The sequence below is a fragment of the Coregonus lavaretus genome (genome assembly GCF_964263955.1).
Source record: "Coregonus lavaretus genome assembly, chromosome: 28".
NCBI lineage: Eukaryota > Metazoa > Chordata > Actinopteri > Salmoniformes > Salmonidae > Coregonus > Coregonus lavaretus.
The window spans coordinates 24,358,439-24,379,850 of record NC_140015.1 but is presented as its reverse complement, the minus strand read 5'-3'; the positions used below and the strand labels follow the sequence as shown (position 1 = coordinate 24,379,850).

At 46.4% G+C, this 21,412-nt stretch overlaps 1 protein-coding gene across 1 annotated transcript in view; it reads left to right on the top strand.

Moving 5' to 3' along the window:
• Positions 1-2,892: 2,892 nt before the first annotated feature.
• ppfia3 (PTPRF interacting protein alpha 3) overlaps positions 2,893-21,412 on the top strand; it is a gene marked incomplete at its 5' end in the record, with an annotated part of 30,515 nt that continues 11,995 nt past the window's right edge. The window contains 23 exons of the mRNA XM_084146189.1: positions 2,893-3,231; positions 7,275-7,376; positions 7,604-7,768; positions 7,994-8,068; positions 8,157-8,216; positions 8,380-8,514; positions 8,679-8,771; positions 11,687-11,739; positions 11,880-11,973; positions 12,189-12,323; positions 14,246-14,329; positions 14,808-14,939; positions 15,262-15,324; positions 15,413-15,495; positions 15,882-16,047; positions 16,295-16,491; positions 16,852-17,092; positions 17,194-17,327; positions 17,425-17,576; positions 17,724-17,820; positions 17,970-18,051; positions 18,162-18,362; positions 19,154-19,216. Coding sequence (XP_084002315.1) covers positions 2,893-3,231; positions 7,275-7,376; positions 7,604-7,768; positions 7,994-8,068; positions 8,157-8,216; positions 8,380-8,514; positions 8,679-8,771; positions 11,687-11,739; positions 11,880-11,973; positions 12,189-12,323; positions 14,246-14,329; positions 14,808-14,939; positions 15,262-15,324; positions 15,413-15,495; positions 15,882-16,047; positions 16,295-16,491; positions 16,852-17,092; positions 17,194-17,327; positions 17,425-17,576; positions 17,724-17,820; positions 17,970-18,051; positions 18,162-18,362; positions 19,154-19,216 — 2,946 coding nt within the window. The remainder of the gene's footprint in view (positions 3,232-7,274; positions 7,377-7,603; positions 7,769-7,993; positions 8,069-8,156; positions 8,217-8,379; positions 8,515-8,678; positions 8,772-11,686; positions 11,740-11,879; positions 11,974-12,188; positions 12,324-14,245; positions 14,330-14,807; positions 14,940-15,261; positions 15,325-15,412; positions 15,496-15,881; positions 16,048-16,294; positions 16,492-16,851; positions 17,093-17,193; positions 17,328-17,424; positions 17,577-17,723; positions 17,821-17,969; positions 18,052-18,161; positions 18,363-19,153; positions 19,217-21,412) is intronic.

Below are 21,412 nucleotides of genomic sequence, written 5' to 3'. Positions count from 1 at the left end.
GGGGGGGGGGGTAATAGGTGTTAGTAATAGGTGAGTTTTGAACCGTTAATAGGTGAGTTTTGAACTGTGAATGACGCAGTTCTCTTACTAGACACCAGAGGGGGAGGATGTTTCACTGTAGCCTACAATATGAGGCTATAGAAGTTATTAGTCCTTCTCTGATTTCCATACATGTCGGGTCTAACATTGAATGTGAGTGTAATTTAAATGTGTGTCAATGTAAAAAAAAATCACGACTGTGCCCTCATGAGTGTATGATCAATAAATTGTATAGCCCGATGATCAATAAACTGTATAGCCCGGCGTGCGTGAGTGGGCGCGTGAGAGCTGCGAGATTGTTTCTTTAAGACCCAGCACCTTTTCATCCGAGGGAGGGAGGCATGGATGGAGAGAATGAGGAGCGGGAGAAAGACGGGGGTTGTCTATGATGAGGTGTAACGTCGCTCGCGCCCAGTGCCATCGTTTACATGTGTGAGAAGGGAGAGGAAAGGGGGTTTGCTGGCTGGCAACCGGATTTTCACGGCGATACGACTTTTAACGGCGAGATGCTCCTATGGGGTAAATGGGAATTATGTATTTTTTGCTTTCGATGATGACAAGGGTGAGATAAGATAATGAATACAACATTGGTATCTGACATTTAATTAATGTTGTGAGATAGAGCTGTGCATGATCTGCCAGCTGTTTATGAGGAGGGGGGTGGAGAGGGGGCGAGGCGGTTTGGTGTAAACGCCTAACATTCGGTATAACGGGATGCTTCATTGCCTACAATAGAATTGGGACATTTAAGAAGAATGCACAATCTTTCCTTTGTGCGTATAGCCTTTATTTCGTTTGCCGAATAATTTGCATAGAGGCCATCGGAAGGAAATTGGATGGGAGGAGGCTATAGGCTACATAGCCTAAATACATGACATATTCTGTTTTATTTTTTTCACGTCGCTTTTCTGTTGTGACAGTGGTTTTAATTTATTAGGCCTAACATAGACCCTTCTCGCTAAATATATGTTCAGATTGTAGCATACATAGTGTGAGACAGAGGTTATTGTGAGACAGAGATATATTCCCTACTACAGACTACACATAGTCCATAATTACAATGATGACAATTTAAATTCATATACATTATGAGACTGCCCCGCATAAATAAATGTCTGTCTGTCTATCTCTGTAGGCTATTAAGGGCTACATCCGGCTCGCTTATTTTACCCATGATCCCCCTACTGAACGAGATGGCCAGGCTAAGGCTACAGCGTAACCCTCCATGACTCTAGTTTCCGTGTAAAACGCGCATCCATGATTAGCATTATGACTAATAGGCTGTATAAGAGCAGAGACGGATGGATACATAGCTTCAGACAGACGTGTGCAACGGAGTAGGTTGCCGTGGAGGCTGGACAGAATTAATGCAATAGGCTCCTGTATGTATTCTCCTGAATAGTCATTGTGGTGGAACAGAGATAGGTGTGTTTGTGTTTATTTGCTGTCCAATGAATATGTGAAGTGTGTGTGTGTGTGAGAGAGAGAGAGATGAGAGAGATAAGAGAGAGAGAGCAAGTGTGTGTGTTTGTGTGCATGTGTGTGTGTGTGCTTGTGTGTGTGTTTGTGTGCATGCGTGTGTGTATTTTGGAAAATATTGGTAGTGGAGGTTGATTAGACAGATTTTTTTTTCATCAAGTCAAATGCTTACAATGTGCAATACCTAAGCTACAGTAGTCGTCTTAATTATCTGGCCTGCTCTGTAAACAGCTGCTCCCAACTGGCTATGACAGATTTTATTTAGTAATTTCATCTGGTTTTGTGTCTGTACTGGCCACCCCATCATCTCACCTGGTCCACCCACATCTCAGAGAAGGGGTTCTCCACTTCCTCCTCTTTCGGGCTGGATTGTCTTTATGATGTCAGTTACTAACAAACTGTTCTCTAAAATCTGTTGCATTATTAGATGCAAGTATGAGGCTCTTTCATCTTGTCAATTACAATGATATAAGGTGTTTTAGGGACCCTCCTATGCCATATGATGGGATTGAGAGCCTTGAGAGTTGAATTGAAAAACAGTATAATTTCTCTCTTCTTGTTTTCTATCACCCTTTTCTCTCTTTTCCAGCTGCTTCTCTCATCTGTCTGAAGACCACCCTGGGGCGTCCGAGGCCCTCCACTACACCTGCCCTCCCTCTTGTCCCTTCCCTAAACCCTTAGACACCCCCCATGGACTCCTCCTAACTTTGGGAACCTAACTGCACCCCACCCAAAGACACACACCACACCCCAAAGGTACCTCACAATTACCTAGGCTCTGTCACTCAGCCAGACTCACTGAGACAACCAATCAGTTGCTATCAGGACAAGCAGAGAGCCAATCAGGTGTTTGCCAGACACAGCAGAGCTATTCCTGTGGGAGCAATACATCCAAAGGAGCTAATTAGGTGAAGCCAGGAAGTAGAGATGAGGAAGTAGCAAGGTACAGAGTGACAAGCCGTTAACCAACCAAACACAGGCTTGTTAATGATGACTGTGACGTCTTATTCATAGAGAGGAGAGGTACAGAGGAGAGAGAAGAGTAACAGAGTGCCACCTTTCTGCTTGCCTGTCTACCAACCTCTCTCACGTAGTAACACGAGAAAAGGACAAGGACACAAACAAAAGAGAGAGAGAGACCAAGGGCCAAAGCTAGGCAGAGAGAAAAAGAGAGAGAGAGACAAAAGAGAACAGAGTGCCAACACACCTTACCTCAGACAAACATACACACTTCCAAACATTCCGTGGGCCCCTTGAAGCAAATTATCCCGGACCACTCCCACACTCTCTCCACCGACACCCACCGACACCCACTAACTCTCAGCTAACACCCCACACACTCCAGTCCTCTCCCACACACTCTCCGGCCTCAAGATGATGTGCGAGGTGATGCCAACCATCTCTGAGGATGGGCGTGGAGGGAGTGGGGGAGGGCCTTCCTCTCCGGGAGGGAGTGGCGGGGGAATGGGAGGCGGTATGGGAGGCATGGGGGGTGGGTACGGGGGCAGAGGGGAGCCTCGGGGTGGAGGTGACGAGGGGGGCAGCACGGGGAACCTGGAGTCTCTGATGGTGAACATGCTGACTGAGAGGGAGAAGCTGCTGGACAGCCTGAGGGAGACCCAGGACAGTCTGGGGACGGCCCAGCTTCGCCTCCGAGACCTGGGCCATGAGAAGGACTCCCTCTCGAGACAGCTGTCCATCGCCCTGCCACAGGTACACACAGGGGGAGGGAGGGTGTGTCTGTGTGCACGTTCGTGTGTTCGTGCTTGCGTGTGCACTTGCGTATGTGACTCCTGTGTGTGTGTGTTTCTTTGTGTGCATCCGTGTGTGCATGCTTGAGTTTTTGTGTGTGTGTGTCGTATGTGTGTTTACATGGTAAGTGTGAGATCTGGACAAAGAATCTATAGAGACCTTCCTGTTGCCTCGCTACAAACACATTGTGAGTGTGAAAAAGAGAGAGTGAGTGTATACAGTGCGTTCGGAAAGTATTCAGACCCCTTGACTTTGTTCACATTTTGTTACGTTACAGCCTTATTCTAAAATGGATTAAATACAAAAAATTCCTCATCAATCTACACACAATATCCCATAATGACAAAGTGAAAACAGATTTTTAGTAAAAAAAGAAAAAACTGAAATACCTTATTTACACCTGTCTATATAAGGTCCCACAGTTGACAGTGCATCTCAGAGCAAAAACCAAGCCATGAGGTCGAAGGAATTGTCCGTAGAGCTCTGAGACAGGATTGTATTGAGGCACAGATCTGGGGAAGGGTACCAAAACATTTCTGCAGCATTGAAGGTCCCCAAGAACACAGTGGCCTCTATCATTCTTAAATGGAAGAAGTTTGGAACCACCAAGACTCTTCCTAGAGCTGGCCCCCCGGCCAAACTGAGCAATCGGGGGAGAGGGGCCTTGGTCAGGGAGGTGACCAAGAACCCAATGGTCACTCTGACAGAGCTCCAGAGTTCCTCTGTGGAGATGGGAGAACCTTCCAGAAGGACAACAATCTCTGCAGCACTCCACCAATCAGGCCTTTATGGTAGAGTGGCCAGACGGAAGCTACTCCTCAGTAAAAGGCACATGACAGCCCGCTTGGAGTTTGCCAAAAGGCACCTAAAGGACTCTCAGACCATAAGAAACAAGATTCTCTGGACTGATAAAACCAAGATTGAACTCTTTGGCCTGAATGCCAAGAGTCACATCTGGAGGAAACCTGGCACCGTCCCTACGGTGATGGTGGTGGCAGCATCATGCTGTGGGGATGTTTTTCAGTGGCAGGGACTGGGAGACTAGTCAGGATCGAGGGAAAGATGAACGGAGCAAAGTACAGAGAGATCCTTGATGAAAACCTGCTCCAGAGCGCTCAGGACCTCAGAATGGGTTAAAGGTTCACCTTCCAACAGGACAACGACCCTAAGCACACAGCCAAGACTATGCAGGTGTAGCTTCGGGACAAGTCTCTGAATGTCCTTGAGTGGCCCAGCCAGAGCCCGGACTTGAACCCGATCTAACATGTTTGGATAGACCTGAAAATAGCTGTGCAGCGACACTCCCCATCCAACCTGACAGAGCTTGAGAGGATCTGCAAAGAAGAATGGGAAAAACTCCCAAAATACAGGTGTGCCAAGCTTGAAGTGTCATACCCAAGAAGACTCGAGGCTGTAATAGCTGCCAAAGGTGCTTCAACAAAGTACTGAGTAAAGGGTCTGAATACTTATGTAAATGTAATATTTCCGTTTTTTAGTTTTAATAAATTTGCTGAAATTGATAAAAACCTGTTTTTGCTTTGTCATTATGGGGTATTGTGTGTAGATTGATGAGGGAAAAAAACTATTTAATCAATTTTAGAATAAGGCTGTAACGTAACAAAATGTGGAAAAAGTCAAGGGGTCTGAATACTTTCCGAATTTACTGTAGCTATCTCTGTATTGTCACGTGTAATTGCACTCCATATGTTTCAGTAGCTGTGTGCCTGAGATAAATGGTCGTTTATGCTCAGACTTTAACATTATGGTTATGGTTTTATGTGGCTTCTCTTATCCATACTGAGCTATTGTGGGATCTACTGGACATACCAATGAGCTGTTCAGTTTTGTACTGAGTTGTTACATCTGTACTTATACCGTTATGTTCTTGTCTGTTCTAGTTGGGATGTGGTTGTTCCTGCTCATACTGACCACTTCTGATGCATATTGAGCAGGGCTGTGGCAGAATCCTGACTTAGACATGATAACAGACTGTTACATATTATTGGCGGTTCCATTCGATTTAGTAAAGGACCTCTATAATACCCAGGCCAATATTAGCCCACATCCTTATGCCCGTGGAGTAATCATTCTAGTGTGACGGACTCCACTGAACATGCGAAGAGGACTCCATCTTGGATTTCTGACAGGCAGTCTCCCTGGATGCCTAAGTGGAGTGATGCGGTTTATTTTGTTAGAACACATATTTTCTCTAAACTATTGGAAGGAATAACAGATGTGATAGGGCAGTGTGTTCTCACCGAGAATGACTGGACATTAAAGGGCCATATTACCTCACTGAGAGGGGGATCAATATGGTGCACACATCTGCAGACACACACATACACACGATGCGAGCAGCACAGAGCGCTGTGATAGATTCAACACTAGCAAGGTTCATTGAGTGCGTCTGCTCAGAGTGTGGCGCCACTGCCTAGAGAGAGAGGAGAGGGAGAGTGGAGAGAGACAGTTTGATGGAGAGAGATGGATGCAGAGTGAGAATAAGAGCATGGTACAGAGAGAACTGGTGGTATGAAACACACACACAGACTAACAAATCAGGCCAATTTGCATATTGCTGCATACTAATGATGGAGCTACTGGCGTCTATTCTAAGGTGTTCTGGGTTATCACATGGAGAGATAGAGATGGATGAAGGATTGTGAGGATGAGAGTGCAGTAGGCCTAGTGAGAGGATGAGAGGGAGAGATGGAGGCTCGGTACAGTCGAGAGACACCTTGAGGTAGTTTATGATCACATTGTGTCTTGGACTGGGGAGGGGGAGTGAAACAGGGAGAGAGAGAGAGAACTCTAGAGAGAGAAAGCATAGAATTGTGGGATATTGGTGCCAAAAGCTGTCTCAAACCATTTTCAGCTAGAATCAATCCCAGAATTTCAAGTTCCTATGGGTCTGCCGTGTGCCATCTGTACATGGCTCTCCCTTTTCTCCTGTCTTCTTTTTCCCTTTTCCCCTGTCCTCTTTTTCCCTTTCCCCTGTCCTCTTTTTCCCTTTTCTCCTCAGTCTCCTCTATCAGTAGTTACCACTGATGTGCACACTGACAGCCCAGTCCCTAATATCACTGAACACAATAATCAACAGTGTTATGTTATAATGCTCCAGGGCATGTAGAATTACACCATATACTGTAAGAGCTGGACTAAGCACCACTGCCTCTCAGTGGCCAGCCTTCACATGCTCCAGGACACAGGCGGTTGCATGCTTTTCCTTACTGTGACACTGATAGTGAATGTGTGTCATGGCTTGATCACGCACGGGTAAATTTAATCTAAGCCAAGATGGGCGACAGGACAGAGGATGGTACAGTGGCATATGTGGCTATATGTCAGCGTACACAACATGGCTGGCCACGCCACAACAGAATGGCCATGAGGTGTTCACTGGAGTGTTATGAACAACCCAGGCCAGGCCAGGAACATAGACATTATCTGCTCCCAGATATACATAGTTGGAAACTCAACGTCATACTATAGTCAACTCAGTTATGATAATGATGTTGATCATCTTCAACTTCCTGTTTTTATGTAAGGTGGCACTATTAATGGTGTTTGTGTGTCACGGGGGGGTGTCAGTAGAGACTGGTGGGAGGAGCTATAGGAGGACAGGCTCATTGTAATGGCTGGAATGGAATATATGGAACGGAGTCAAACGTGGTTTCCATATCTTTGTGTATGATACCATTCCATCGATTCCATTCCAGCCAATACAATGAGCTCGTCCTCCTATAGCTCCTCCCACCAGCCTTCACTGGTGTGTGTGTGTGTGTGTGTGTGTGTGTCACACCAGTGTGTCACAGGTCTGTAATTAAAGGCTTGTTTGGTATTTACATATTTGGTATTTCTTGTTGAAGTGTTTTTGTTCTTAATTGTATCTTGTTGAGCTGTTCATGTTTGTAATTGTGCTGTATGTATGTGTGTTAATGTACTGTATATGATTATGGCTTCATGCAGTGTATTGTGAGTAACGCCGCCCCCTTGTGTCTCTGCAGGAGTTTGCAGTGCTGACCAAAGAGCTGAATGTCTGCCGGGAGCAGCTGCTGGAGAGAGAGGAGGAGATAGCAGAACTCAAAGCAGAGAGGAACAACACACGGGTTAGTCAATCTGTTTCTGTGTGTGTGTGTGTGTGTGTGTGTATGCGTGTGTGTGTGTGTAGAATTGTGGGCTTGAGTGTATGTCTTTGTGTCTGTTGATGTGTGTATGTCTATTCATGCATGCATATGTTTACGCTTGAGTATGTCTGTATACCTATATGTTATACAGTTCAGTTCATGTAGATCAGATCCTTATTCCAAGTGTCCCCTGCTCTCTGTGTGTCTAGCTGCTGCTGGAGCATCTGGAGTGTCTGGTGTCTCGTCATGAGCGCAGTCTGAGGATGACAGTGGTGAAGAGGCAGGCCCAGTCTCCAGCCGGGGTCTCCAGCGAGGTGGAGGTCCTCAAGGCCCTCAAGTCCCTGTTCGAACATCACAAAGCCCTGGACGAGAAGGTGTGTGTGTGTATGTGTGTGTGTGTGCATGTATGTGTGTGTGTGTTGCAAAGGGCTGGACAAGAAGGTTAGTCTGGGTGCTAAATGGAGGAGTGAGTGGGCTGGCTCCACATGATTTCTTCTTAACCTTCTGTACTAACATCCACCTCTCTCTCCCCTTCCCTCCCACTCTCTTTCCGCTATCTCGTCTTTCTCTCCCCCTTTGTCTGTCTGGGACTTCCTTAGGTGCGAGAGAGGTTACGTGTGGCTCTGGAGCGAGTGACTCTTTTAGAGGAAGAGCTGGAGTCCTCCTCAAATGAGGTGAGTTATCCTCCTCTACTCATTCTCCTTTTCCTTTCCACAGATAAAGCATATTTTCTAAACCTTTCTGTTCTCCATCTCTACCTAGTGCCATTCCTTAAGAGACCAAATCAAAAGACGACAACAAGGCTTGGAAAATGGGAAAGAGGTGAGGGGATTTATGCTTTATTGGCTGAAGTAAATGTTGAAGTATTAGTGTCACATGTACTGCATATATAGTTTGCTTTGAGTTTAAGGAGTGACATCACATTTCCATATTTACATGATCTTGTATTTTCCTTGTCATTTTCCTCTCCTTCTTCCTTTTACAGCGGCTGCCCAATGGACCCTCCTCCATCCTGGATGATGGAGAGATTGACAGAGAGAGACAGAGAGAAACAGAGATAGAGCGGCAGAGAGCAGAGCTGGCCCAGCTGAAAGAAAGACTGGCCCTCATGTGCAGACAGGTGAGTGACAAATAGAGATAGAGAGAACTATTTATGTAATGTATTACACAGTTTTAGACATACTTACACCAGACTTACATGTGTTTTAAGGAATATGACTTTCATAGATGTGATACTGACCCAGATAGTGGCTTCTTGTGTGTAACTATTATGTCACCCTCCAGGTTGGGGAGATCGAGGAACAGCTGACTGCAGCTAGGAGGGAGGTGACCAAGTCAGAGGAAGCCAATCAGAAACTGCAGAGGGATGTGAAGGAGGTGAGCCATACTTCCCAATTGGTTGAAAATACACGTGTGTGTCAGCATCTCATTGTGCTAGAGAGAAGATATTTGTGTCTATTTTCCCTACTCTACTAGAGAAATGTAACAGTTTCCTATGGCAAATCAAATCAAATCAAATCAAATTTTATTGGTCACATGCGCCGAATACAACAGGTGCAGACATTACAGTGAAATGCTTACTTACAGCCCTTAACCAACAGTGCATTTATTTTAAACAAAAAAAGTAAGAATAAAACAACAACAAAAAAAGTGTTGAGAAAAAAAGAGCAGAAGTAAAATAAAGTGACAGTAGGGAGGCTATATATACAGGGGGGTACCGTTGCAGAGTCAATGTGCGGGGGCACCGGCTAGTTGAGGTAGTTGAGGTAATATGTACATGTGGGTAGAGTTAAAGTGACTATGCATAAATACTTAACAGAGTAGCAGCAGCGTAAAAAGGATGGGGGTGGGGGGGCAGTGCAAATAGTCCGGGTAGCCATGATTAGCTGTTCAGGAGTCTTATGGCTTGGGGGTAGAAGCTGTTGAGAAGTCTTTTGGACCTAGACTTGGCACTCCGGTACCGCTTGCCGTGCGGTAGCAGAGAGAACAGTCTATGACTAGGGTGGCTGGAGTCTTTGACAATTTTGAGGGCCTTCCTCTGACACCGCCTGGTATAGAGGTCCTGGATGGCAGGAAGCTTTGCCCCAGTGATGTACTGGGCCGTACGCACTACCCTCTGTAGTGCCTTGCGGTCAGAGGCCAAGCAGTTGCCATACCAGGCGGTGATGCAACCAGTCAGGATGCTCTCGATGGTGCAGCTGTAGAATTTTTTGAGGATCTGAGGACCCATGCCAAATCTTTTTAGTCTCCTGAGGGGGAATAGGCTTTGTCGTGCCCTCTTCACGACTGTCTTGGTGTGTTTGGACCATGATAGTTTGTTGGTGATGTGGACACCAAGGAACTTGAAGCTCTCAACCTGTTCCACTACAGCCCCGTCGATGAGAATGGGGGCGTGCTCAGTCCTCTTTTTTTTCCTGTAGTCCACAATCATCTCCTTTGTCTTGGTCACGTTGAGGGAGAGGTTGTTGTCCTGGCACCACACGGCCAGATCTCTGACCTCCTCCCTATAGGCTGTCTCATCGTTGTCGGTGTCAGGCCTACCACTGTTGTGTCGTCGGCAAACTTAATGATGGTGTTGGAGTCGTGCCTGGCCATGCAGTCATGGGTGAACAGAGAGTACAGGAGGGGACTGAGCACGCACCCCTGAGGGGCCCCCGTGTTGAGGATCAGTGTGGCAGATGTGTTGTTACCTACCCTTACCACCTGGGGGCGGCCCGTCAGGAAGTCCAGGATCCAGTTGCAGAGGGAGGTGTTTAGTCCCAGGATCCTTAGCTTAGTGATGAGCTTAGAGGGCACTATGGTGTTGAATGCTGAGCTGTAGTCAATGAATAGCATTCTCACGTAGGTGTTCCTCTTGTCCAGGTGGGAAAGGGCAGTGTGGAGTGCGATAGAGATTGCATCATCTGTGGATCTGTTGGGGCGGTATGCAAATTGGAGTGGGTGTAGGGTTTCTGGGATTATGCTGTTGATGTGAGCCATGACCAGTCTTTCAAAGCACTTCATGGCTACAGACGTCAGTGCTACGGGTCGGTAGTCATTTAGGCAGGTTATCTTAGAGTTCTTGGGCACGGGGACTATGGTGGTCTGCTTGAAACATGTTGGTATTACAGACTCAGTCAGGGACATGTTGAAAATGTCAGTGAAGACACTTGCCAGTTGGTCAGCACATGCTCGGAGTACACGTCCTGGTAATCCGTCTGGCCCTGCGGCCTTGTGAATGTTGACCTGCTTAAAAGTCTTACTCACATCGGCTACGGAGAGCGTGATCACATAGTCATCCGGAACAGCTGGTGCTCTCATGCATGCTTCAGTGTTGCTTGCCTCGAAGCGAGCATAGAAGTGGTTTAGCTCGTCTGGTAGGCTTGTGTCACTGGGCAGCTCGCGGCTGTGCTTCCCTTTGTAGTCTGTAATAGTTTTCAAGCCCTGCCACATCCGACGAGCGTCAGAGCCAGTGTAGTATGATTCAATCTTAGACCTGTATTGACTCTTTGCCTGTTTGATGGTTCGTCGGAGGTCATAGCGGGATTTCTTATAAGCGTCCGGGTTAGAGTCCCGTTCCTTGAAAGCGGCAGCTCTACCCTTTAGCTCAGTGCGGATGTTTCCTGTAATCCATGGCTTCTGGTTGGGGTATGTACGTACGGTCACTGTGGGGACGACATCATCGATGCACTTATTGATGAAGCCAGTGACTGATGTGGTGTACTCCTCAATGCTGTCTGAAGAATCCCGGAACATGTTCCAGTCTGTGCTAGCAAAACAGATCCATTTGCATACTTGGCAGCAATAATTGCTACTGTACTGTACTGTATGTGTGAGACTTGTAGCCATGGCGACAGTATCTCTAGTAAACAGGCAAGTGCATGGAAAGAAGCTGGCGCTGTCACTCACACAGCTGATTGGTGGCCTGGGGACTGGGATGAATTTTGGGGCTAGTAGTCCCAGAGCCACCCAGTTACCACACCCCCAACCTCCTCCTCCTCTCCCTTCCTCCTCCCTCCTCCTCTCCCTCCCCCTCCTCCTCCTCCTTCCCTCCTCCTCCCCCTCCTCTCCCTCCTCCTCCTCCTCCTCCAGGACTTGTGCAATAACATCTGTCACTTGGCAGAGACGTGACTCCTCTGTCAACAACTTCCTTCAACTAACTATTATCATTCTTCAGCTACAGTAATAGTGGTTTAGCCCGCAGCGCCAAGTCCCTTTGATCATACCCAACTTTTATGTTATTTTCTCCCTCTCTTTCTGTTTCTCTCTTTTCCTCTGTCTGTCTGTCCCTCCCGCCTTCTCCTCTCTATCAGGCTTTATGTCAGAGAGAGGACATGGAGGAGAGAATAACTACCTTAGAACGCAGGTAAATACCACAGTCTATCCACCCCCCTGAATACACCAAGGAATGTCTCTGGCCATAGGCAATTTTGTCTGTTGTGTTCAGTTGTAGGACATTACCTTCAAGATGCGTCTGCTGTATGTCATTGTGCTGTGTGCCTGCAGGTACCTGAGTGCCCAGAGGGAGGCGACGTCTCTCCACGACATTAAAGACAGGCTGGAGAATGACCTGGCCAGTAAAGACTCCCTCTACAGGCAGGTGGGTGAAATTACCTGCTTTCTCCTGGTTGTTTCTGCTAATGGGGAGGATTGGTGGTTTAGTGATGATAAAAGCTCTACATTTTGCATTCAGGGTTGATCATTATTTTTGTTACTGACTGTGAGGGTCAATTCCTTCTCCTCCTACTCGTCTTCCTCTCCCTTCCACCTCCTCCTCCTCCTCCTTCTCCTCTTCCTCCTCCTCCTCTCCTGCAGAGTGAGGAGAAGAACAGGCAGCTCCAGGAGCGTCTAGACGATGCCAAGCAGAAGCTGCAGCAGACTCTACAGAGGGCCGAGACGCTGCCTGAGATAGAGGCCCAGCTCGCCCAGAGAGTGGCTGCACTCAACAAGGTACACCACCTCCACTACCTGTGTGTGTGTGTGTGTGTGCTTGCATGTGTACGTGTGTGCGTGCGTCAAATCAAATAAATATCAAATCAAAATATGAAATAGATAAATACCTGCTACGACCCCTGCATGATAATGGTTATGGCTTCACCACACTTCATCATACTATAAACCAAAGTAATTATAGTTCAGCCTCAGGTGCAGAACAAGTCAAGAGCTGTATGATAATTCATTGCTTGCATCACAAAACTGTCTCATAACAAATATGATTGTCAAGGAGATGTAAATATTTCAGTCATCAGCGTAACTTCCCAAAAAAACAATTATGTAGTACTTGTTGAGGCAAGATGGCTGAAATGTCACTCCAAATAAGATTAATGTACACTGACATCAGTGGAGGCTCCTCAGAGAAGGAAGGGGAGGACCATCCTCCTCAGTGAATTTCATAAAAAGAAAAATGGTAAAACATTAAAAAAGTTACCCTTTTTAGATAAAACTATACTAAATATAATCACGTCACCAAATACTTGATTAAAACACACTATTTTGCTATTAGATTCTACAGTAGCCTCAACAGCACTCTGTAGGGTAGCACCATGGTGTAGCCGGAGGACAGCTAGCTTCCGTTCTCCTCTGGGTACATTGACTTCAATACAAAACCTAGGAGGCTCATGATTCTCACCCCCTTCCATAGACTTACACAGTAATTATGACAAGAAGGACATCCTCCAACCTATCAGAGCTCTTGCAGCATGAACTGACATGTTGTCCACCCAATCAAAGGATCAGAGAATGAATCTAGTACTGAAAGCATAAGCTACATCTAGCTAGCACTGCAGTGCATAAATGTGGTGAGTAGTTGACTCAAAGAGAGAGAAAGACAATAGTTTAACAGTTTTGAACAAATGTGTTTATTCCAAAATGAAGGAGAAGCAAGAGAGAGAGAGAGAGAGATTGTCACTTTTCACTTTCAGTTTCACTTACTTAGCTAGCAAATGCAGCTAGCTAGTTTAGCCTACTCAAACACCCTGCTCAAACAGAGGGATGCTATGTTAGCTAGCTGGCTATGACTATCCAACACAACACTGGAACTCTTCCAAGTCATGGTAAGCTTTTACTAATTTATTGCCACCGGGGCCCGCCGGTGTAACTGCTTACTGACTGTACACTGTAACGTTACTAATTTGTAGCGGGTTTACTAACGCGTTAGCTAATACAACTAACGCGTTAGTTGTATTAGCTATGTTGACTATGACGTTACTTTAGCTAATATGGTGACAACGATATAGGGTATGTGTAGTGGTTATGATATGGTTTGGCTTGGAAAAATTTTTCCCCACCTGGTCACATACAGCTGATGTGTTGTGCATTGAAGTCCACAAGCGAAGGGACAAGGTGAGAGGAGGAGAGTGCATAGATGCGAGAAGGAATACGACGTGGCTGCTATGAAAGTGAACTGTGTTTATGCATGATCAGGGGTGTATTCATTCCGCCGATTCTGTTGAAAAATGTTTCTTAAACGGAAGCAAACTGAATAAAACGGGGATGAACATACCTGAATTTGTCCAATAGAAACTCTTGTTTGCAACTGTTGGACTAATGATTACACTCTATATCAGCTAGATGCAGGCAAGAGTGAGCAAGGCGGTATTGAATGTGTCACTGTCTTACCATGTGTCACTCAAATCTTTCTCTCAACCTGTGTGCACCTACTTTGTAAACTTTCATTCATAGGCTAAGTTGTACCTCATGATGGTTATAGGGAAAATTAGATTATCCTACTGCGTTTGACTATGATCTGCACAGACAGGGGATCACTTTCATCAAAAGGTTGACCCAACCCAAGGTTGCTCAATTATAATTCCTTTATGTTCTAACAACATTCTGACATGGTGACTCCCCACCCTCCTCCTCTTGCATCACAGGCTGAGGAGCGTCATGGTAACTTTGAGGAGCGACTGCGACAGATGGAGGCGCAGTTAGAGGAGAAGAATCAGGAGTTACAGAGGGTGAGTCATGCTCACGCTCCCTTTTTCTTTTTCTCCCTTCCACCCCCTCTTTCAAACCATTCCTTTATCACTCTTTACTCTACAATGGCATACTAATTTTCTAAACCCTCTATTTGACAGTCTGCACTCAGATCCCAATCTCCTTATCTTTCACTCAGTCAAGCAGAATGGTTGCTGTTCACTCTCCGCCCACCCTCGCTTCCACCCTCTCTCCTATTTTACTCTCTCCCTGCCTCAGGGCAGGCGAGGCACACAGAGTTTCCCAACTGGAGAGGCCTTGTCCAAGATGGCAGCAGGACCAACAGTAGAAACAATAACAGACATGAAAAGACCACTATTTAGCTCCCTAATCTCTCTCTTTTCTCTCTCCCCCTTCTTTCTTTCTCTCTCTCTCTCGCTATCTCTCTCTCTGCCTCTCTCTCTGCCTCTCTCTCTCTCTCTCTCTCTCTCTCTCTCTCTCGCTCTCTCTCTCCCCTAGGCGAGGCAGAGGGAGAGGATGAATGATGAACACAACAAGCGTCTGTCTGACACGGTGGACAAGCTGCTGTCTGAGTCTAACGAAAGGCTTCAGCTCCATCTCAAGGAGAGGATGGCTGCCCTGGAGGACAAGGTACTACTTACCGGCCCACTCACACTTTTTCAAACTTAGCATAGTTCCCACTCAAAACAGTCAACACTACAACCAAAACCCATACCCCTTCTCTTCACACTCACCTGAGTTCCCACTCAAAACAGTCAACACAATCCTCTTCATCCAGTTTCTATTCAAGACTGTTGTCACTTCAATATTAAAACCCACTCTGGCTCTAAACAGCTACTAAGGAATAAAGCTCAGACCTCATGTCATTGATAATGTGTAATTAATATGTTATTACACATATATTGTTGTTATGCAGTAGGCTTAATAAAGTTTTGAATGGTGATCCTTTCAGAATGCTCTCTCTGAGGAACTTTCTAACATGAAGAAGATCCAGGACGACCTTCTAGCAAACAAGGTATATCAAGAGATAATTCATTTTTTACTTGCTTTTATTCAATATTTCAATTGTATTAACATATTCTCTCTTTCTGTCCCTGTTTCAGGACCAGCTGATAGCCGAGCTGGAGAGGATTCAGCTGGAGTTGGACCAGCTCAGACTGAGACCCGGGGGGTCCTGCTATTCCAGGTCAGCCTCCCTCCCTCCCTCCCTCCCTCCCTCCCTCCCTCCCTCCCTCTACACACCTCCAACACACCTCCTACAGCTGCTGCCTATGAATGTGGCTGGCAGTATTGTAACCAAGTAGTAGAAGTGGTTTGCAGTGTTAAACACTTCCTATAACCTCTCTCTCCTATTTTCATTATAGAGATAGGGCTATACATTCAGGTGTGGCCTATACATATGGAGCAGAGAGGCTGGATGAATATACATTCCAGTTATCTCTCCCACTCACTGTCTATATTGGTCTATCTTTCCCCCCCCTCCCTCCCTCTCCCCCTCTCTCTCTCTCTCTCTCTCTCTCTCTCTCTCTCTCTCTCTCTCTCTCTCTCTCTCTCTCTCTCTCTCTCTCTCAGGTCTCTCCCAGGCAGTGCTCTGGAGCTGAGGTACTCCCACGGGGGCGGCTCCCTCCCCATGGGCTCCACCGCTCACTTGGATCACTACGGTAATGCCAACACCGTGGCCGTGGTCAGGCGGACTCACCGCGGACGCTGGAGCACAGCCCGGGAGGACCCCAGCAAGGTCAGAGGTCACATGATCGCATGCTCACCTTTGACCTGTCTAATATTCATAATGATATAGTCACATTGACTTACACTTAACACATCTATTCATTGGATGTTGTCTGTCCATTTGGGAATTAAACCCACAATTGTTATGTTGCAAGCATCACAACCCAACAAACTGAACCTTCTCTGTGTGTATGTGTGTGTGTGCCTGTGTGCATGCTTGCGTGTGTGTGTGTTTGTGCGTGTGTGTATGTATGCAGTACGGGGACTGGGACAGTGGGTCAGCGCTGCTGAGGACCGGGTTTGAGGGGGGTGTGGACCACGGTTGCTCTGACGATGAGGACGACAGAGAGACGCTGTTTGGCTCGGAGCTGCTGTCTCCCAGCGGACAGACTGACGTACAAACACTGGCCATCATGCTGCAGGAACAACTAGAGGCAATCAACAAGGAGATCAAGTAAGGGAGGAGGAGGGATGCAGGTAGAGGGGTGCTGTGATTGTGTACAAGCAGTTTAGGTCAAATACAGGTTTCTTTTCATTTTCTCCTAGAGGCTTCATTATGTTGATGTACTGTTCATTCATTGGACTCCTCTATTCTTATCTTCAGTCATTCACCCACACCCTGACACGCTCCTCCATTTCCCCTGTCTTTCTCTCTCTTCCCTTTTCACTTTCCTCTGTTTACCCTCTCTCTCTCTCTCTCTCTCTCTCTCTCTCTCTCTCTCTCTCTCTCTCTCTCTCTCTCTCTCTCTCTCTCTCTCTCCCCCTCTCTCACTCTCCCTCCCTCTTTCCCTACCTCTCCCCTTCTCTCTGTCAGGCTGATCCAGGAAGAGAAGGAGAGTACAGAGTTGCGGGCGGAGGAGATCGAGAGCAGGGTCAGCAGTGTGGCTCTGGACGGTTCCCCCATCCCCCCCTCCTCCCTAGGGAGGGACAGTCTGGGACGCGGCTTCATCCCTCAATCCCTCACCTCCTCCACCCTGGCCTCCCCTTCTCCCCCCAGTTCTGGGGTCTCCACCCCTCGCCTGCCCCACTCCCCTCACCGCGAGACAGATAGACAGGTATAGCTGCTCTGTCTGTGTGTGTGTCTGTGTGTGTGTGTATACATGCGTGCGTACATACTGTATAAGGCCCCTAAACGTGTTCCAACTTTCCCCTCCAGAACAACAAAGAGGATGATAGGTCCCTTGCCCTTCTTGACTCCACCCCTCCACCCACCCCTCGAGCGCTGCGACTAGACAGGATGACCCTCACCCACCCAGGGGCCATGATGGACGACCCCAGGGAATTCCGCAGGTATGACAGCCAATCATCATCGAGGAAACCCTGTAGTGCTCGTATGGTTCGTTCCTTCCCTGTTTCTCTTATTCCTTCTGTCTCTTCTGTCTGTCAGTCTGTCAGCAGATGGCAGTAGTTCCAACAGCAGTCAGGACTCTCTCCACAAAGCCAGTAAAAAGAAAAGCATCAAGTCTTCCATCGGACGCCTTTTTGGGAAGAAGGAAAAAGGAAGGATGGGCCCGGCTGGACGAGAGTCTGCCTCTCTAGGTGAGAGATAATTTAAATTATACTGGAAAAACTACATAACCCATGACTTTGCTTTAAATGTGTTTGAACTGCAAGAGGTCAAAGTCCACCTGGTGTTGACGCCCATGTTTGTAGTCTTTGTAACCCCTGACCCCCTGTGTCTCTCAGCCTCTACGCCTTCTGAGGACCTGGGTACTGGGGATTCTATGGGACTGACCAAGGGGAGCATGACAGGAACTGTTGACAACCGCCGCAGCAAAAAGAAGTGAGTCTCAGGGAATATCACCCTCCTATTCATTTCTCTCCTGGTGTCATTTCTCTTTCCTGTTCCTCTCCTTTTCTTCCTCTCTTTCAGAAATCACTTTTGGTTTTATGCTTATTCAACCTTTGTTTCCCCCGGTCTCTTTCTCCCAGACATGAGCTGCTGGAGGAGGCATGTCGACAGGGTCTTCCCTTTGCATCCTGGGACGGACCCACTGTGGTCTCCTGGTTAGAGGTAGATGTTTGATAGATAGATGGGAAACCTTTTATAGCCATATAAACCTTCACAATCAGTACATTCTAGCCAATCTGTTTCTAGCTCACCTCTTTCCCTCACTACTCCAGCTGTGGGTGGGCATGCCAGCATGGTACGTGGCAGCCTGTCGTGCCAATGTAAAGAGTGGTGCCATCATGGCCAACCTGTCTGACACGGAGATCCAGAGGGAGATTGGCATCAGTAACCCCCTGCACCGCCTCAAACTGAGACTGGCCATCCAGGAGATGGTGTCCCTCACCAGCCCCTCTGCCCCAGCCAGCAATCGCTCTGTTAGTAGTTTCACTAGTACACACTCACAGAACACAAACCGTGTAGACACAATTATAGAGGTACACATGATACTATATTGATATACACACATATACGTACAGGTAACTGCCAAAATAAAGGAAACACCAACATAAAGTGTCTTAATAGGGCATTGGGCCACCACGAGCCAGAACAGCTTCAATGCACCTTGGCATAGAGTCTACAAGTGTCTGGAACTCTATGGGAGGGATGCGACACCATTCTTCCACGAGAAATTCCATCATTTGGTGTTTTGTTGATGGTGGTGGAAAACGCTGTCTCAGGCGCCGCTCCAAAATCTCCCATAAGTGTTCAATTGGGTTGAGATCTGGTGACTGAGACAGCCATGGCATATGGCTTACATCATTTTCATGCTCATCAAACTATTCAGTGACCACTCGTGCCCTGTGGATGGGGGCATTGTCATCCTATGGGGGCATAGCCATGGTAGCCAAAATACTGGCCAAAATAATGGCCTGCGCAACATTTTTATACATGACCCTAAGCATGAAGCGATGTTAATTGCTTAATTAACTCAGGAACCACACCTGTGTGGTAGCACCTGCTTTCAATATACGTTGTATCCCTCATTTACGCAAGTGTTTACATTATTTTGGTAGTTACCTGTATATGCACGTTTACATTATATGTGCAGAGATTAACATAAAAATGTTACATGCATTCACAGCAGACTCATCAACACAAACAAAATGGCAACTTTTTTGTTTTTCTGATGATCATGTTTTCTTTCTTTCCTGTCTTGTGACCACAGTCGACCAGTAACGTGTGGATGACCCATGCTGAGATGGAGTCGTTAAACGCAGCCACCAAACCGGTAAGTATGTTTGTCCTGTTATGTTAATGTCTCAACATTTTGTTACGTTACAGCCTTATTCTAAAATTGATTTTTTTTTTTATAATCCACAATCCACAGTGCATTCGGAAAGTATTCAGACCCCTTCACTTTTTCCACATTTTGTTACGTTACAGCCTTATTCTAAATTTATTTTATTTTTTAATTGAATGACAAATCGAAAACAGGTTATTAGAAATGTTTGCAAATGTATTTAAAATAAAAAACAGAAATACCTTATTTACATAAGTATTCAGACCCTTTGCTATGAGACTCGAAATTGAGCTCAGGTGCATCCTGTTTCCATTGATCATCCTTGAGATGTTTCTACAACTTGATTGGAGTCCACCTATGGTAAATGTAATTGATTGGACAATGATTTCGAAAGGCACCCGCCTGTCTATATAAGGTCCCACAGTTGACAGTGCATGTCAAAGCAAAAACCAATCCATGAAGTCGAAGGAATTGTCTGTAGAGCTCCGAGACAGGATTGTGTCGAGGCACAGATCTGGGGAAGGGTACCAAAACATTTCTACAGCATTGAAGGTCCCCAAGAACACAGTGGCATCCATCATTCTTAAATGGAAGAAGTTTGGAACCACCAAGACTCTTCCTAGAGCTGGCCGCCCGGCCAAACAGAGCAATCCGGGGAGAAGGGCCTTCGTCAGGACTCTAGAGTTCCTCTGTGGATATGGCAGAACCTTCCAGAAGGACAACCATCTCTGCAGCACTCCACCAATCAGGCCTTTATGGTAGAGTGGCCAGACGGAAGCCACTCCTCAGTAAAAGGCACATGACAGCCCACATGGAGTTTGCCAAAAGGCACCTAAAGGACTCCCGACCATGAGAAACAAGAATCTCTGGTCTGATGAAACCAAGAATGAACTCTTTGGCCTGAATGCCAAGCGTCACGTCTGGAGGAAACCTGGCACCATCCCTACTGTGAAGCATGGTGGTGGCTGCATCATGCTGTGGGATGTTTTTCAGCTGCAGGGACTGGGAGACTAGTCAGGATCAAGGGAAAGACGAACGGAGCAAAGTACAGAGAGATCCTTGATGAAAACCTGCTCCAGAGCGCTCAGACTGGAGCGAAGGTTCACCTTCCAACAGGACAACAACCCTAAGCACACAGCCAAGACAATGCAGGAGTGGCTTCGAGACAAGTCTCTGAATGTCTTTGAGTGGCCCAGCCAGAGCCCGGACTTGAACCCGATCGAACATCTCTGGAGAGACCTGAAAATAGCTATGCAGCGACGTACCCCATCCAACCTGACAGAGCTCTGCAGAGAAGAATGTGAGAAACTCCCCAAGCTTGTAGTGTCATACCCAAGAAGACTTGAGGCTGTAATCGCTACCAAAGGTGCTTGAACAAAGTACTGAGTAAAGGGTCTGAATACTTATGTACATGTGATATTTCAGTTTTTTATTTCTAATAACCTGTTTTTGATTTGTCATTGACAAAATGTGGAAAAAGGGGTCTGAATACTTTCCGAATGCAGTTGAAGTCGGAAGTTTACATACACCTTAGCCAAATACATTTAAACTCTGTTTTTCACAATTCCTGACATTTAATCCTAGTAAAAATTCCCTGTCTTAGGTTAGTTAGGATCACCACTTTATTTTAAGAATGTGAAATGTCAGAATAATAGTATAGAGAATGATTTATATCAGCTTTTATTTCTTTCATCACATTCCCAGTGGGTCAGAAGTTTACATACACTCAATTAGTATTTGGCAGCATTGCCTTTAAATTGTTTAACTTGGGTCAAACGTTTCGGGTAGCCTTCCACAAGCTTCCTACAATAAGTTGGGTGAATTTTGGCCCATTCCTCCTGACAGAGCTCGTCTAACTGAGTCAGGTTTGTAGGCCTCCTTGCTCGCTTACGGTTTTTCAGTTATGCCCACACATTTTCTATAGGATTGAGGTCAGGGCTTTGTGATGGCCACTCCAATACCTTAACTTTGTTGTCCTTAAGCCATTTTGCCACAACTTTGGAAGTATGCTTGGGGTCATTGTCCATTTGGAAGACCCATTTGCGACCAAGCTTTAACTTCTTGACTGATATCTTGAGATGTTGCTTCAATATATCCACATAATTTTCCTTCCTCATGATGCCATCTATTTTGTGAAGTGCACCAGTCCCTCCTGCAGCAAAGCACCCCCACATCATGATGCTG